Here is an 18806-nt window from a genome sequence, read left to right as displayed (position 1 = left end):
AGCAGGTAACACGGTGGCATTTTACGGTGTATGCGGCCATCATGTTCCCATATCTACTGTCTTCACATTAATGTGCTTCTAATCAGGTTGTATATATTTAGCTTCAGTTATCGGCTGTTTGGGTATTAATCTAGTCTAGAATGTTCTGCAACAGTTTAGGCATAATTTAGGACACAGTACCATTTGAGTAAAATATGCATAATGGCACCTGTTTTCAACTGTAAATTTTAACTGAACTAACCAGTGAATTTAGGATAATTTATGGTAGAGAACATTTGATTTTAAACCTTAAAAATGTTTTGTACCTTAATGCATTGCTTACATTAAGGTAAAGAACATTTTCGATTTGTCTTTGCTCCACCTTCCCTGTGTGAAGGGGAAGAGATCAGCTCTGTGCATGTCATCTCTATTCCCCTCTCTTCCTCTTCATACAGGAACTTGAACAGCAGCAGAAGCCATTTGCTCACGTTGCTGTCAATCAAATGTAGTGAAGAGGAAGTAGGGGAGCAGGGCTGTGTATGTCTATGGAGCACAGCTCCATAGACACACAGGTTGGGAGCTTGCACGCAAAGTGTGTCCCCATAGCAAACACTTTGCTATGGGGGACACACAAAGCAGAGGCGGCGCCAAGATCACCGGCAGGGGACCTGAGAAGAGGAGGATCAGGGCCAGTCTGTGCACAACCACTGCACAGAGCAGGTGAGTATAACATATTTGTTATTTTAATTGAAAAAAAAAATTCAGACTTTAGTAACACATTAACAACTGATGCATGAATAGGTTGGAAGGTAAAAGTATTTTTGTATTGCTTAGCATGGAATTGTGTAGCTGGTTGGTTTCTGCATGAATTTGTTGTACATGGTTGTTGAGCATGGAAACCCTTTACCTTACTAATTCTCTTGCAGTATATGCAATGCATAAAATGTACATTTTGTAATTTGGTATCTCTGTTGTACATTAGCTTAAGCTGAACTCCAGACACCCCTTTTCCCATACATTTTTAGAAAAGTTCAGCTCATTTACCTAAAATCTGGTTTTCTTCTCTCTATCTCTTCTTGGACAATGGTGGTGGGCAGTTTTTACAGATGTACAGGACAATACTTAGCACCATGTGAGCGCTGTTCTGTGCATCAGCACTGAGAGCTCATGATGGCATGAATCCGCATCTGCAGGTAATATGTCATTAACAGAAAAACGTGTAGTGTCTACGGACCACTCCAGCCTGAGGAGTGCAGCAAGGCTTAGTGAACACCTCAAATCTGAAGCTGTGTTGATGGACCCATGATATTTGGAATAAAATGTGCCCTTTTGCAATTTGAGTACCACACTTCAGCGCAGAAGACTGCGTACTGTTGATATGTCATTAACAGCTTGGGCTCACAGGAAAGTCACTTGGATGATACTAGGTGTCATTTAATTAAGAAGAAGAGCAGCAAAAAAGCAGTGAGCCTGGGATGGGGACCAATGGCCCTTGTGGGGGTCCATTGAGTATTGCAGCTAAAGCTCCTTTTATTGAACTATTACTAAAGGCAAACCTTATTTTTAAGTTTTAGATGGAGTTGAAAAGGTTTAGAATACTTGTCAGGTTTTCATTGTTGTTTGTGCCCCTGGTAGGGTGATTCACCCTCTTTATTTTTCCTGTTTACTGTTATCACCAAAAGTGAAGGAAAAAGAAAGAACAGTAATAGAGGCTAAATCTTTCAAGTGGAACACTATTTTTGGTGACCCTGGTGACAACCAGGAATTTCCTTACTTTGATGTAATTTCCTCTCGCCTCCTGTTTTTGCTATGAGACAGGAAGTAAAGAGAAATCTCCCTAGTGAAACACAGATGGCAAAAAAACCCCAACAGGGGTCATAACCCTCCCTTTCAAATTCTTGGCAACACAAAAACAAATTAAATCTGGATTTCTGCTTAAAAGCATAACCCCACCTTTTATTATGGATTTCATGTGACAATCTATATAAATGAACTTACTATTTTTATATTTGTAGATTTTATTCCATCTTCATTTTCATTTGGGGTCTTTTATTATTATTAGTATTATACAGGATTTAAATAGCGCCAATACAGCAATAATACAGTTCAATACAAGAGGGTTTGGAGGGCCCTGCTCCTTGGAGCTTACAATCTTTTTCTTTTAGTTAAAAACATTTTTTTCCTATGGTCTTTAAACCATGTGGCTACACATCCCTTGCCCCTCTTTCCATCATCTGGTATAGCATGGTAGAACTGACAGCTATTACATCCATGCATTGTGGTTTTAATATCCGTTTTTAAGTTTTCTATCAAAACAGAGACGTAATTACCAGAGATCATTCATTGTAACAAACTACATACCATTATATCACATACAATGAATTAGTTCATATAATTTTAAGTTGGTGAAATTGCAATGCCTTGCAGAAGTACTGCATAACAAATCGTATGAAGAAAGCCAGCACCCCATATTTAAAAGCCTTTTCTTAAAGGCTAGAAGCAGAGATCCTTCAGTAAGTGAAATGTAAAATCTCGGAAAAGTCAAACCAGTGTTCTAAGTAAGGGTTTCAACGTAAGGCAAGAGGAACTTTACGGATGACCAGCTCTTACAACATATTTTTTACCTTCAATGTTACCACAAGAGGGTTTTAAGTACTCAACGTTGGAGAGTTTACTAGCCAGTTTTGTCCTTTATGTTATGAGTTAAATTTAATGACTGACAAAAGAGGATACACTTTGGTCTAACAAGGTTTGGATCTGTTAAAGGATATATTACAAAAACATATGGGTCATAATTGTGTTGTCCAGCTGCACATAAACTACTCAATTAGTCAGGTGCTTCTTCCTTAAAGCATATGTGGAGTCATTGTTTTTTCAAGTTTTGGATAGAGTTGGGAATGATTAAAATAGGTGTCATATTTTTATTGTCTCTGGGAATCTGTTAGAGAGATTTGCCCTCACTTGCTGTCCTGCTAACAAACATTTCACATGACAGGAGCCGAGAGAATATCTGAAACATGGACACAGGCAGAAATATAAATCTGAAATATCAACCTTCCCATATTTTACAAAAGAGAAGTGATTTTATTTATGTCTGTTGCCGTTGTAGAGTTACCTTCACTTCCTGTCTGGTAAAACCTTAACAGCACAGGATGTAAATTCAGTAAGTAAAAATCTAATGGGGCTCACTGCACTTCATCCAAAACTAAGGAAAAAATTTGTGGCTGGACATGCACCTTTTTATTCTCTCTTTGAATTCATTATTATTATTATTATTATACAGTATTTATAAAGCGCCAATAGTTCGCTCAGCGCTGTACATTACAAGGGGGGACAGAACATGTGACAGAACAATACCAATACAATGCAAAACATGAGGGGATTGAGGGCCCTGCTCTTTCGAGCTTACAATCTAGGAGAATTCATGAGTTAATATTTACTTAGAAGAAAGTCCACAAAAACCCTGAAATCTCAAATTAATGAAACAGTTAAATTTTTGCAATGTGTTTGTGAATATTAGACAGTGTTGATTTATTTAGGGAAATGTAACATTTAGTTAATCTTCCTTTGTTTTTTCCAGATGTTTAAAACATGTTTTTAACTTTCCATGTTAATACTGGCTGCTGACTTTCTGTTTTTCTTCTTTAACAGGAAGGCCGTGCACCCAGCTGCAGCTCCTGAATCCTGAACGTTTTATTCGTCTTACTAAGGAGGTTATGAATATGACATGGCCAACAAGAGACCTGGTGGTCAAATGGTCCCCGGGCATAGACAAAAAGCATCCTCCCATCTCGTGGCTTAAAATGGTCTGGAAACTCTTATACATTCATTCTTCAGAAGATCTGACATGTCTTGATGATATGCCACTTATTCCTACAAGGATTCTAGAAGAGGAGGAAACCACACTGGAAGTCATTCGACTGAGATCACCATCTCCTGTAATATATGATGATGTGGCAGACACTCAACTGCCTGAACATTTGCCAGAAATAATTAAAAACCTTGGTGGCATTGTTCTCCAGCATTTAGATTCTGCCATCCAACATCCACTTCTTAAAAAATATGTCTATCCTCCAACGCCCAGTGCTCTCCTCCAAATAATGGACAGGATGTCTCTTCAAAAACTCTCCAGTCAGATTGCTTCACTGACCCCAACTCACAAAGACACTCTGAGGAGATTCCTTGCTAGCCTGACAGACATTAACGAAAAAGAGAAAAAGATCATTCAGGAACTAATGGTCTTTAAAAAGATAGAACAGACTTCAGACCAAAAAAATTCTTATGTTTTCTTAAGAGGTTGTAAAGTTCTTCATCACAATGCCAGACTTCCTCCAAACACTCGCCTCTCCTTTCCTGTAATTGATAGTAGTGATGAGGAAACCATCCGTTTGACCAAGATGCTCAAAGTTGAGCAACTAAAGAGTACAGACTGTGTAAAAATTATCTTGCAAGATGTAGAGAGAGGTTTTTACCCAAGTGAAGAAAGGACATGTGTTGTGCTTTGGGTTCTTGAAAATTTTACCTTTTTAAAGAATGAAAATCCAGCTATAATTAACTGGTTATCTAATCTTAAATTTTTGCCCCTTAATAAAGACAGACTTGTATCGGCTAATGATCTTTTTGATCCAGAGGTAGCTATTCTTCAAAGCCTTTTCTGTGCTGAAGAACACCTGTATTTTCCGCCTGCTACTTTTACATCTTCTGATGTTTTGCATTCCCTTCGACAAATAGGGCTCAAAAATGATTCTCATATTTTAGAAAAAGACATTGTGCAGATTGCAAAGAAAATAGAAGCTTTACATAGTGGATCTGGAAAAAATGATGACATTGTATTAAAAAAGGCAAAGACTCTACTTACAGTTTTGAAAAAAGCATATAAACTCATACAGTCACCCGAAGCAAAAGCTGTATTAAATAAGATCAAATGGATTCCTGCTATTAAAGAACGTCCACCAAACTATCCCAATTCTTTGGTTTGGATGGGAGACCAGTTTAAACTGTATGCTCCAGGAGAAATGTGCAACTTGTGCTACGCTGTCCTTGTAGGATCTTCTGTTCCGCTTGTAGAGAACATGAACGACAACGTTGAAAAAGTCCTGGGCATTACCAAAGAGCCTAGAATTGAAGCTGTATTGAAACACCTAAAGGTTGTGGTTGATTGGAATAATTCCAAAACAATCACTGATGAAGACTATTATCAGTTTCAACACATTTTATTGGAAATCTATGGCTTTATGCAAGAGTCCCTTGAGAAAGGTAAAGAGCTGTATAAAGCACTTTCATTTCCATGGGTTTGGACAGGCAAAACATTTTGTTCTCCAAAACAAGCAGTAATAACATCAGTACACAATCTTGACCTTCAGCCCTTTTTGCACAGCATACCAAACACAATGGTGAAATTTCACAAGTTATTCAAATTCTGTGGTTCAATTGAGGAGCTGACTCCTGACCATATCTTTCAAGTTGTAAATATAATTTACGAGAGAAGCAAGAAAACCATGGACAAAGAAGAGAACAGGGAGAACCTTAACATTATGCTGAATATTGTGAGATGGATGTATAGCCATCAGATTGTGGTGAGTCCAGAAACCCCATTGCCTGTGCATTACAACAAAGATCCTTCCAAGCTTGTAATGAGGCCTATACATGAGTGTTGTTACTGTGATATCAAAGTTGACGACTTAAATGATCTCCTTGAAGATTCAGTTGAACCAATAATATTGGTACATGAAGATATACCAATGAAGACAGCAGAATGGCTGAATGTACCTTGTTTAAGCACAAGGCTTATTAATCCAGAAAACATGGGATTTGAACAATCAGGGCAAAGAGAACCTCTTACAGTGAGAATAAAAAACATTTTAGAAGAATACCCTTCAGTTTCAGATATCTTTAAAGAGCTCCTTCAAAATGCAGACGATGCCTCAGCCACTGAATGCAACTTTTTGATTGATATGAGAAGAAACATGGACATAAGAGAAAATCTTTTGGATCCTGGAATGGCAGCATGTCACGGGCCTGCGTTGTGGTCTTACAACAATTCTGAATTCACAGATAAAGATTTTATGAACATAACCCGACTTGGGGAGTCCTTAAAAAGGAGTGAGGTAGACAAGGTTGGAAAGTTTGGTCTGGGATTCAACTCTGTGTATCATGTTACAGACATTCCCATTATTATGAGTAGAGAATTTATGATTATGTTTGACCCAAATATCAACCATATCAGTAAACACATCAGAGACAAATCTAATCCAGGAATCAAAATTAACTGGAGCAAGCAACAGAAACGACTTCGCAAATTTCCCAATCAATTCAAACCTTTCTTGAGTGTTTTTAAGTGTAATCTACCACTTGCTGTAGAAACACCATACTGTTACAAAGGTACACTTTTTAGGTTGTCCTTTAGAACACAGCAAGAAGCAAAAGTAAGTGAAATTAGCAGTGCTTGCTACAACACTGCAGATATTTATACGCTTGTAGATGAATTTAGCCTGTGTGGTTATAGGCTGATTCTATTCACTCAGCATGTAAACTCTATGGTTCTCAAATACTTAAAGCCCGAAGAGTCTGATCCAGGTTTAGCACAAGATACAGTGACTATTAGAAAAAATGAATGTTCCTCAAAGGTTTTAGTTCACCCAACAAGACTTCTAAAAGAAGCTGCCAGGGTGATGCGCAACTGCAGTACAACTAAAAAATTTCCAACAGATATGCCAAAATCATCCTCCATCTTGCAGATTGTCGTTCAGGAGTTTCACCATGTATTTAGACGAATAGTTGACCTGCATTCCCCCTTATTCCGAGGCCCAGAAGATGAACCAGCAAACATATTTGAGATGGCCAAATCTGGACAGAGCAAAAGAATGACCGAAGAGCTTCCACAAAAAACAGTAGACTCAACAACATGGCTTATATGTTCTTGCATGGACATTGGAGAAGCTTTAAAATTTGCTTTAAGTGATAGTGGCAAAAGACTTGGGCTTGTGCCATGTGGTGGAGTTGCAGTAATGCTTTCTGAAAGTCAGCATGGTAAATGGACAGTGAAACCTCTCTCCACTAATGTTGGAGAAGTGTTCTGTTACTTGCCTCTACGGATTAAAACAGGTCTTCCATTGCATATAAATGGCTGCTTTGCTGTGACCTCAAACCGTAAAGAAATCTGGAAAACCGATACCAAAGGAAGATGGAATATGGTATTCATGAGACATGTCATTGTTCGATCTTACTTAGAAGCTCTTTGTGTCCTAAGAGACATGTCCATCAGTGAAGAACTACTCAATTACAACTACTATTCAGTGTGGCCTGATCCTGACTATGTGCATGATGACTTTTCTGTAATCTGTCAAGGAATTTATGAAGACATTGCCAAAGGGAAGGGTAAGGATAGGATGAAAGTGTTTTCTGATGGAACGTCCTGGGTCTCCATGAAACATGTACGATTTCTTGATGACTCTTTACTGAAGCGGCCAGATATTGGACCTGCTGCTTTTCAAATTTTCCTAAAATACTTGAAAAAGACGGGCTCAAAAAATCTGTGTGCTGTAGAACTGCCATCATGGGTTAAAATGGGTTTTGAAGAAGCAGGCTGTACAGATGTATTGCTTGAGAATACATTTTCTGAAAGTCAATTTTTTTCTGAAGTTTTTTTTCCACATATCGCAGAGATTCAACCTGAATTACGTGATCCATTGATGCTTTTTGTTTTGAATGAGAGGATACAAGCTTTTGGTGAAATCCTGCAAGTAACACCATGCATTCCCTGTTCCACTGAAGGTCATCCTTTGGTTGTACCTTCAAGATTAATTCATCCAGAAGGTAGGGTTGCAAAATTGTATGATGATAGGGATGGAAGATTTCCTTTTGGAACTTTCCAAAATTATCTAAACCCTGTGGTGTTGGTGAAACTAGTTCAGCTAGGAATGGTTAAAGATGACATTTTGTGGGAGGATTTAATTGAACGCATTAAGTCCATATTAGTGGTCAATAAAAGTGACCATGCTGCAGCTTGCATGAGAAGCAATATTATTTTAAGTTTGATTGATGAAAAACTTAAGTTCAGAGACCCAAAAGCAAAGGAATTTTGCAAGACATGCCAAACTACTCAGTTTTTGCCATTTTCAACAAAACCTGCTGGCTTTTCCTTGCGCTGGAAAGGAAGTGAATATAATCCAGAGTATTTGTTTGCAGCTACTGATCTGTATACCACAGAACACCAGGATATTGTTTGTCTTTTGAAACCAATACTGAACGAAAACTCTCCGTCTTTTAAGGGCTGTGGACCCATATCATTAGCAGTCAAGGAGTACTTAGGTTTGCTCAAAAAACCATCCCCTGAATTAGTGATAGAACAACTGAAGGAAGTTGCAAAGCATACAGATGGAAACACTCTGTACCAGGACAATATCACAAATGCTTGCTATAAATTTCTAAATGAAGCAGTATTGCTGAATGAAGCCACAAGAGGCATGGTGGTCACAGAATTGATGACAAACCCTTTCATTTTTATAGATGGCACTTACGTTGGTCCAGAAAAAGTTGCCTTTCAACTGAATTTTGAAGCAGCGCCTTACCTGTATCAAATGCCCACCAAATACAAAAATAATTTTCGTGAATTATTTGAAAGTGTTGGAGTTAAACTTTTATTTACAGTGGAAGATTTTGCATCAGTTCTTCAGGCCATCAAAAATACTAATAACAGTAGAAAAATATCAGAAAATGACTTCCAACTTTGCAGGCGTATTGTTAGTGAAGGAATTTGGGGACTTATTCGAGAAAAGAGTCAAGAATTTTGTGAAAAGAACTATGGCCAAATACTTCTGCCTGATGCTAACCTCAATCTACTTCCTGCAAAATCTTTATGCTATAATGACTGCCCGTGGATTCGAGTGAAAGACACGGCTGTAAAATATTGCCATTCTGATATTCCAAGGGAGGTGGCTGTCAAACTAGGGTCCATTCCAAAACGACACAAAGCTCTAGAAAGATATGCTACAAATATTTGTTTTACTGCACTTGGAACAGAATTTGGACAGAAGGAAAAACTTACCAGCAGAATTAAAAGCATCCTAAATGCTTATCCATCAGAAAAGGAAATGCTGAAGGAACTTCTACAAAATGCAGATGATGCAAAAGCCACAGAAATTTGTTTTGTCTTTGATTCAAGAAATCATCCATCAGACAGAATATTTGATGAGAAATGGACTCCATTACAAGGTCCTGCCCTATGTGTATTCAACAACCAACCTTTCACGGATGATGATATTCGAGGTATCCAGAACTTGGGAAGAGGGACAAAGGAAGGCAATCCTGGCAAAACTGGACAGTATGGGATAGGGTTTAATTCAGTTTACCACATCACTGATTGTCCCTCATTCATATCTTCAAATGACATCATTTGTATTTTTGATCCTCATGCAGTATATGCCCCAGGGGCGACTTCATTAAGTCCGGGGCGCATGTTCCGAGACTTAGATGCTGACTTTAGAACACAGTTTTCAGATGTGCTAAATCTATACTTGGGCAACCACTTCAACCTTTCCAATGCTACAATGTTTCGGTTTCCACTTCGGAATGCAGAAATGGCAAAAACCTCTGAAATTTCTTCAGTACCTTGCTCAGATAGAATGGTACAGAACCTTCTTGATAAGTTGCGAACAGATGGAGCTGAACTTCTTATGTTTTTGAATCACATGGAGAAAATTTCAATTTGCGAGATAGAAAAGTCAACTGGTGTCCTAAAAGTGCTGTATTCGGTCAGAGGCAAAATTACTGATGGTGACCGACTAAAACGCAAGCAGTTTCATTCATCTGTTATCGACAGTGTTGCCAGAAAAAAACAACTAAAAGATATACCTGTCCAACAAATCACTTACACAATGGACATTGAGGATACTGAAGGAAATCTCACAACATGGTTAATATGTAACCGGTCAGGGTTCTGCAACATGGATAGGGTGATGAAAAGCGTAATCTCTGCACATAAAAATGAAGACATCACGTTGTTTCCTCGTGGAGGAGTTGCTGCTTGTATTACCCACAACTACAAAAAACCATTCAGAGCTTTCTGCTTCCTGCCCCTTTCTCTTGAGACAGGACTTCCATTTCATGTCAATGGACATTTTGCTTTAGACTCTGCTAGACGGAATTTGTGGAGAGATGATGATGGAGTTGGAGTAAGAAGTGACTGGAATAATAGTCTGATGACAGCCTTAATAGCTCCGGCTTATGTGGAGCTCTTAGTTCAGCTGAAAAAACGAAACTTTCCAGGTAGTGACCCAACAATCTCAGTTTTGCACAATACACCAGTCCATGCCGTTAAAGATATTTTAAAGAAGTTTTTGTCATTTTTCCCTGTTAATAGACTGGATCTGCAGCCAGATTGGTATTGTCTTGTAAAAGCTGTATATTCTTGCATTTATGCCGATTCCAAACGTCTGCTGCCTGTTGTGCGCACCCCAAATGTTGACGGATCTGATGGACAGTCTGCTGTCATTGTTACATGGGTAAACATGTCTGCGGTGAATTCTGGCAAACCATATTTTGACAATTTACTACAAGATGAGTTGCACCATATGAAAAATATTGAGTATAACATAACTACCCGTAAAACAGTGGCTGAGAATGTGTACAGGCTTAAACATCTTCTGTTAGAAATTGGATTCAACTTAGTTTACTACTGTGACGAAACAGCTAATCTATACCACTGCTTGGTTGATGCAGGAATACCAGTTTCCTATGCAACACCTTCTGATGTCCGCAACTTTCTGATGACCTTTTCTTCTCCTGATTCAAGCTGCCACATTGGAAAGTTACCCTGTCGCCTTCAGCAGACAAACCTAAAGTTATTCCACAGTCTGAAACTTCTGGTAGACTACTGCCTAAAGGATGCTGAAGAAAATGATATTGAGATTGGGGGCCTGCCACTTTTGATTACTCTAGACAATGTTTTGCAGATTTTTGATGCAAAGCACCCCAAATTTCTAACCACCTATCATGAATTAATCCCATCCAGAAAGGATCTGTTCATGAATACTCTTTTTTTGAGATACAGCAACATCCTGCTTTCAAACAAAGTTGCAAAGGTTTTTGACATCAACAGCTTTGCAGAGTTGCTGTCATCTGTTCTTCCCAGAGAATATAAAACAAAAGTCTTTGTGCCCTGGAAAGACAACTTTGCTAGTGAATCTTGGTTAAAGAGTACCTGGCATTTCATCAGCGAGTCATTTAATGTAAAGGATGATCAAACTGACATGAGCGCAGCTTTTGATACAGTTGTAGAAACACTCAAGGATTGGGCTTTGTTACCAGGAATAAAGTTCACTGTGTCACCTGGCCAGCTGATTATTCCAGATGGTGATGTTTTGCTTCCATTAAGTCTCCTGCACATTGCAATCTTTCCAAATGCACAAAGTGATAAAGTATTCCATACTTTGATGAAAACTGGATGTATCCAACTAGCTCTGAACAAAATCTTTTCCAAAGACAACATATTGCTTCCCTTGTTGGCAAGTCACACAGCAAATATTGACAATCCCATAAGCATCCTTAAAGCTGTATATCACATGATTCAAACATCAAGTTTTAAAACTGAAAAAATAGCAGAGAATGATTTTGATGCACTTTTAATGTATTTTAACTGCCATTTAGATCAGTTGGCATCCGAGGATGCCATTAACATCTTAAAGACTCTTCCGTGCTACAAGTCAGTAAGTGGTCGCTATATAACCATTTCAAAGTATGGGACATGCTATGTTCTTACAAAAAGTATACCATCGCCTGAGGTTGAAAAGTGGTCTCACTCCTCATCCTTTGCTTTCCTTGAAGAGAAAGTTAATCTTAAAGAACTCTACACAGCATTAGGCTGTATTCCTGTAGATGATCTGGAGATTTATTCAAAGCACTTGTTGCCAAAGTTTGAAAATCTCTCCTACAATGCCAAGTTAGAGCATCTAATTTATCTAAAAAATAGTCTATGTGGTCTTGAGGAGGCTTCTGTAATAAAGGATCAGCTTTATGCAAAACTAGAAGATCTTTCCTTTATTCATGATGCCAGTGGTCGGCTGAAGCCTGCCAAGAATTTTTATGATCGAACTATCAGGGTGTTTGAAGTGATGCTTTCTGAAAAATTATTTGTACCACTGGATTTTTTTAAGAAACTGGAACAAATTACAAAGCCAAAGAACCAAGCTGCCTTTCTGCTCTCATGGATCAAATTTCTACGAAATATAGGCATGAAGCATGTCCTTTCTCAGCAGCAATTGCTGCAGTTTGCAAAAGAGATCAGCATGAGAGCCAACACTGAAGGCTGGTCAAAAGAAGTGCTGCAGAACACAGTTGATGTAATTCTTTATCATGTCTTCCAAGAAAGAACTGATTTACTATCAGGGAATTTTTTAAAGGAGTTGTCTATGATACCTTTCTTATGCCCTGAACGAGCACCTGCAGAACTGGTACGTTTCCACCCTCAGTACCAAGAAGTAAATGGTACTCTACCTCTGATAAGGTTTAATGGAGCTCAAGTTAATCCAAAGTTCAAACAGACAGATGTTATACAGCTACTGTGGACATCTTGCCCAATTCTTCCAGAAAAAGCAACCCCACTGACCATTAAAGAACAAGAAGGAAGCACCCTTGGCCCACAGGAGCAACTTGAGCAGATTTTGACAATGCTTAATGTGAATGTAGACCCTTCTCTTGATAAAGTCATTAACAATTGCCGAAACATATGCAACATTACAACCGTTGATGAGGAAATCGTGAAAACAAGGTCAAAGGTTCTGAGAAGTATCTATGAGTTTCTTAACACTGAAAAGAAAGAATTTAAGTTCCAGCTTAGAGGGGTTGCTTTTGTCATGGTTGAAGAAGGGTGGAAACTTTTAAAACCAGAGGAGGTAGTTATTAATCTGGAATCTGAGTCAGATTTTAAACCTTACCTGTACAAATTGCCTCTAGAGCTAGGAACATTTCATCAGCTGTTTAAAAACTTGGGCACAGAAGATGTTGTATCTACAAAGCAGTATGTTGAAGTTCTTAGTCGTATTTTCAAGAACTCCGATGGAAAACAACTAGACCCCAATGAGATGCGCACTGTAAAGAGAGTAGTTTCTGGTCTGCTCAAAAACCTTCAGAACGATTCAGCTAAAGTGCGCAATGACTTTGAAAACATTCGTGACCTCGCACTTTATCTTCCAAGCCACGATGGAAGACTGGTCAAGTCAAGTATCTTAGTATTTGATGATGCACCCCACTACAAAAGCAGAATTCAGGGAAATATTGGGGTCCAAATGCTGGTGGATCTCAGTCAGTGCTACATGGGAAAAGATCATGGATTTCACACAAGGCTTATAATGCTTCTCCCACAAAAGTTAAGGCCACGACTTCTCAGTAGCATTCTTGAAGAACAGTTGGATGAAGAGACACCAAAGTGTTGCCAGTTTGGGACGTTGTGTTCTCTGCAAGGGAGACTACAGTTGCTTTTGTCCTCTGAGCAGTTTATCACTGGACTTATTAGAATCATGAAGCATGAAAATGACAATGCTTTTTTGGCAAATGAAGAAAAGGCCATTAGACTTTGTAAAGCCTTACGAGAAGGATTAAAGGTTTCCTGCTTTGAGAAGTTGCAAACCACATTAAGGGTAAAAGGGTTTACTCCTATTCCTCACAGCAAAAGCGAAACACTTGCATTTTTGAAGAGATATGGACATGCTGTAATTTTGCTATACATTCAGCATTCCGACAGTAAAGACATTAATTTCCTGTTAGCCTTAGCAATGACATTGAAATCTGCAACAGACAATCTCATTTCTGATACATCCTATCTCATTGCTATGTTGGGATGTAATGACATTTACAGAATTAATGAGAAGCTTGATAGCTTAGGTGTTAAGTATGATTCCTCAACTGAGCAATCAAAGCTGGAACTTCCAATGCCTGGCACTCCTATTCCAGCAGAAATTCACTACACACTGCTTATGGATCCAACCAATGTTTTTTATCCTGGGGAATATGTTGGCTATTTGGTTGATGCTGAAGGTGGAGACTCATTTGGTTCATACCAGCCAACATATACATATGCCATTATTGTTCAAGAAGTGGAGAAAGAAATTGACAGTTCAAGTTCTCTTGGAAGGTTTTACCAGATAGATATTGGATATAGCGAATACAAAATTGTTAGTTCACTTGACCTGTACAAGTTTTCTAGGCCTGAGGAAGGTCCTCAGAATAAGGACAGTGCCCCTTCTACACCAACAAGTCCAACAGAGTTTCCACCACCTGGTCCCAGGACTGCACCTTCTCATACTAGTAAAGAAGGCAATAAGACAAGCTCTTCAAAACATCAGTCTCCAAAAAAGATTAAGTTGAATTCTTTGCCAGAGATTCTAAAGGAGGTCACTGTTGTAATTGAGCAGGCCTGGAAATTATCTGAATCAGAACGGAAGAAGATCATTAGGCGGCTTTATTTAAAGTGGCATCCAGATAAAAATGCAGAAAACCTTGATATAGCAAATGAAGTTTTCAAGCACCTGCAAAATGAAATCAATCGACTAGAAAAGCAAGCTTTTGTAGACCAAAATACTGAAAGAACAGCAAGGAGGACCTTCACAACACCATCTGCTAGGTTTCAGTCTGACAAAAGCTCATTTCAGAGGTTTTATTCTTCTTGGAATCAAGAGGCCACAAGTCACAAGTCAGAAAGGCAACAGTATAAAGAAAAGTTTGCCTCCACCACAGGCTCATATGATTCTAAACGTTTCTTTGTACCACCAACCTTCAAAACAGTGGGGAACCCTGTTGAAGCCCGTAGATGGCTAAGACAAGCAAGGGCTAACTTTTCAGCTGCAAGAAATGATATGCACAAAAATGCCAATGAATGGGTCTGTTTCAAATGTTATCTCTCCACAAAATTAGCTTTGATTGCAGCAGACTATGCTGTTAGAGGGAAATCGGATAAAGACGTAAAGCCAACTGCACTTGCACAAAAAATTGAAGAATATGGTCAACAGCTAGATGGCCTTACAAAAGACGTTCAAACTTTGGAAGCCTATGGTGTAGATGGCTTAAAAACCCGTTATCCAGATTTGCTCCCCTTCCCACAGATTCCAAATGATCGATTTACTTCAGATGTTGCTATGAGAGTCATGGAATGCACTGCTTGTATAATAATAAAACTTGAAAATTTTATACAAAATAAGATTATTTAAACCTTTGAGCATATTATTTTACATATGCAACTATAGAAGATATAATTTTAAAGCTACAGAGCACAGAATACTAAATGGTACCACAATGCCAGAGATTCCTTTTTAAAGGTCTCAACTGACCTTAGTGATTTTAATGTAAACTAGACTTCATTTCTAAACCCAATGTTAGCAACATTCCCTACTGTCAGTATTGCATAACAAGAACTTGAAACAAAATTCTGACCCCCAAGGAGAGGTTTTCTCCCATGCACAGAGATGTCAACTTAAAATTCCTATTGAAGGACACTGCCAACAACATTTACATGCAGTGAATGTTACTAGCAAATTGTGCAATCATTTACTGCCCATAGATTATATGCATTGTAGGTTTACCACCCCTTTAAAATTATATCTAGAAATTATATATTTAAAAAAGCCTAGATATATTTTGCAAATTCCTTGCTGCTATTTAAGCTGTGATTATGCAATTGCATACAGTGTTTTCTAGGCTTGAAAAGGTACTTCATAATTATTTAGGAGGAATGCAGTTTAATTGGTAAGTGTATATCAGTTGAACACGCATTATCCATGCAACTGGAAGAGACCTAAATCATAGATACATAGTAGAGATTTAAGATGTGATGTTTAAGTAAATCTAAATTATTTTTGAAGACATTATTTGCTAAATAATAAGAATGCAGTATCTCTGAGCTTCAAGGTCGCATTTGTAATGTGAAGAGCAGCAGCAAAAATGTACATAAAATTGAATGTGTATAGTTGTGCATATTAGGAAAAGAGCACTTTATGTAACCAAAGCTGAGCAGCATATTAGACAATCCCTTAAGCCAGAAATTCCCTATTCTCTCTGTATCCAGCATTGTTGTAGGTCAGTGGCCCAAGTCTCTGCTGTTTTTTTTCTGTATATGACCTTTTGTGTTCCAATAGCTTTATAACTAAACTCTGGATCCATATAAAATTGATTTGTCATCTATTGGTAGACACTTGCTTGTTGAATCATTTGCTTTTTGGACCCCAGTGTTAAAATCTCCTTGGCAGAATGCAAGGTCTATCCAGTAATGCCCATTTTAATGCCAAGCAAAGGTGTGAAGTTTTCCTTGACAAAGTCTCTTTAATGGTTATTTCACCTGAAATTGATATTTTAGTGCTATATCCAGAAAGGTAGAACCATCAGAACAATTTCTGATGTCTTTTGCGGACTGCGGTGTTGACTGATACACTTAAGATCCCAGGTCTACATGCCTGCCTTGAACTTTACCAAGGGGTCCACCTCTCTCTTTTGGAATTTGAATTTGTACAGCAGACAGCACCTGTAACTTAAGTATTTCTTTTGACCAAATTTAGTTTCCAGGTGCTCCAAAGTTTAACATGAGTTTAAAAGAAGTTTGGGAATTGAAATAAACAATTATACTCACCTAGATGGCTGCAGTGCCGAACCAAGCTGCAACTGTCCCCCATCGGCTCTACACCAAGAACTGAGCAATCAAAGACCACTGACTGTTCAGTTCTTGGTCTTCAAGGAGCAGAGAGCTAATGACTGTCAGTTACAGGCTCTCTGCTTTTCCCCTCCAGCACTTACTGCAGCACCAGGTTGTGGAGAGGCAGGAGGGGCTGGCTCAGGCTCTCAGTGGTATGCTTAGAGGTTGAGCCAGCTACTGGTCCAGGCATATGGGTGGATCCTGACATCAAAGTCAGGATCTCTCCAGAACTTGGACCAGCTCAGTGATGTCAGCCAGCACAGGGCTTTAGCCTGCTGTCAGCTAAAAATGGATCACAGGAGTGCAGAACTAAGTGCACTCCTGTGATTCATAAGAGTAGCATAGCCAAAAGAGCTTTGGTAATACTTCTCCTTTTAAGCTTACTCCCTTCATCTGTGTCCACTTATGACTTGGCATTTAAAGGGCTACTGCACTTAATGTAGATCAGGATTTGGCATGAGTTTAGGTTAATATGTAAATCGCACTAACCTCCATTGACTATTCCACCAAACATCAGTCCGACTTTGACAATTTTAAGGATCTGTCTGCTGGTGGCTCCCTCTACCTGCTTGATGAATCTGTTAACAACTAACAATCTTAAACAGGCAGAGGTTTATCTGGGTTTTTGGGTCCAGAGGTGCTCAAAGTGGGGCTTTAAACTTGTAGATTGGCCAGACAGGGAGGTGGAAGACTATTATTTATGTACAGTGCTCACCTTCCATCTCAGTCACCAGTGCATAGTAGAAATTCTCTTTAACATCCTGCTCTAATCAGCTGGATCTGGTTTGATATTATTGCAGGTCAGGGCAAAATACAGTTTTTAACTCTCTGCAGTCCCAATACATAATCATGTCTATAACTGCCTTGCTTTTTTAAATCGTCTTTGCATTTTATACTGTATAAAATAGATTTTCATTGCATTTTTTTTAACACGTTAAATACGAAACTGTAAACAAATTAATGTTAACATTGATTAGAAATGTGCACTGATATAATTAGCTTTTTGTCTTTAAACAAATGGTGGAGCCTTATTTTTTTTAACAAATGTATAAAGCCTATGGATGTTTTAAGTTATATGCGTTTAATGCCTTGTATTGGGTATAGCATAAAATATTGGCCTAACAGTTCAAGTTTTCTTTTATACAAGCCTTAAAATGCTGTTTCATCCACATTGGTCATTTTTAATAAAATGGTGAACCTATTTTGTCTATTTGCTTGATGTTGTTTAATATGCAGTATTTGTTTAGCACTGATAGAATTTGCTGGCTTTACAAGGACAACTTGATGGCACTGCATTGGGAATTCAAGGAGGGGGCCACACATAAGTGCACATAGACCAAAATACCAGTCTCTGCAGTTTACCAAATACTGGGTGTTTATATATTATTATATTATTTGAATTTAAAAAAAGTAAAAAGCTCTGCACTATAAATACATACCTAAAGCTGAATTTTAGGTATGGCAATTTTTACATAGTTGCATTGGTCCAGGTTGGGAAGATAATTTTGATCCCCTGCAGATTTTGTAAGTTTGTCCACTTACAAATAAATGAAGGATCTATAATTTCTATCATAGGTGTATTTTAAATGATAGAGAATATCAACCAAAAATTCAGAAAAAAACACGATACAAATGCTATAAATTGAGTTGCAATTCAGTGAGTAAAATAAGTATTTGATCCCCAAGCAAAACAGTACTTGGTGGAGAAACCCTTGTTGACAAGCACAGAGGTAAGATGCTTACTAGGTCCAATTTAGACTTGTGCCAAATATTAAAGAGTAATTCATTCTGTGTTACAAATAACATTTTTATGGTGTACATGTATCACCTGCTGCCTTGCCTTTCTACATATGCATAAGGCAGTAACTGGATGTAGTAAGTCCTAATTCCTGATCACGGTTATAAGCAATAATTTTTGTGAATGGCATCCATTCATGTGTCATTGTGTACTATTGTGATAGTTGCAATTGGCCACAACTAACCCATAGTAAAGGTTTGCTGTCATTGGCCCCTGTAACGTGATCACTGTGACCAATCACAGAGATCACAATAATACACAATGAATGGCTATGAATAAAAATCCATTGTGTACTACTGACATGTGATCTCTGTGATTGGTCACAGCGATCATATGGTACCAGGGCCAGCCCGG

At 38.3% G+C, this 18806-nt stretch overlaps 1 protein-coding gene across 1 annotated transcript in view; it reads left to right on the top strand.

The window, feature by feature from the left end:
* SACS (sacsin molecular chaperone) overlaps positions 1–17855 on the top strand; it is a 146560-nt gene extending 128705 nt beyond the window's left edge. Inside the window, exon 10 of the mRNA XM_089685805.1 lies at positions 3631–17855. Within this exon, the coding sequence (XP_089541931.1) occupies positions 3631–15179 (11549 nt within the window). The 3' untranslated portion in view covers positions 15180–17855. The remainder of the gene's footprint in view (positions 1–3630) is intronic.
* Positions 17856–18806: the final 951 nt, after the last annotated feature.

Source organism: Staurois parvus, unplaced genomic scaffold, assembly GCF_062004578.1.
Source record: "Staurois parvus isolate SC_StPar_1 unplaced genomic scaffold, SC_StPar_1.0 ptg000387l, whole genome shotgun sequence".
In the NCBI taxonomy this organism is placed as follows: Eukaryota; Metazoa; Chordata; class Amphibia; order Anura; family Ranidae; genus Staurois; species Staurois parvus.
Note: the sequence above shows the minus strand (reverse complement) of the source record. Positions and strands in the feature narration are given on the sequence as shown.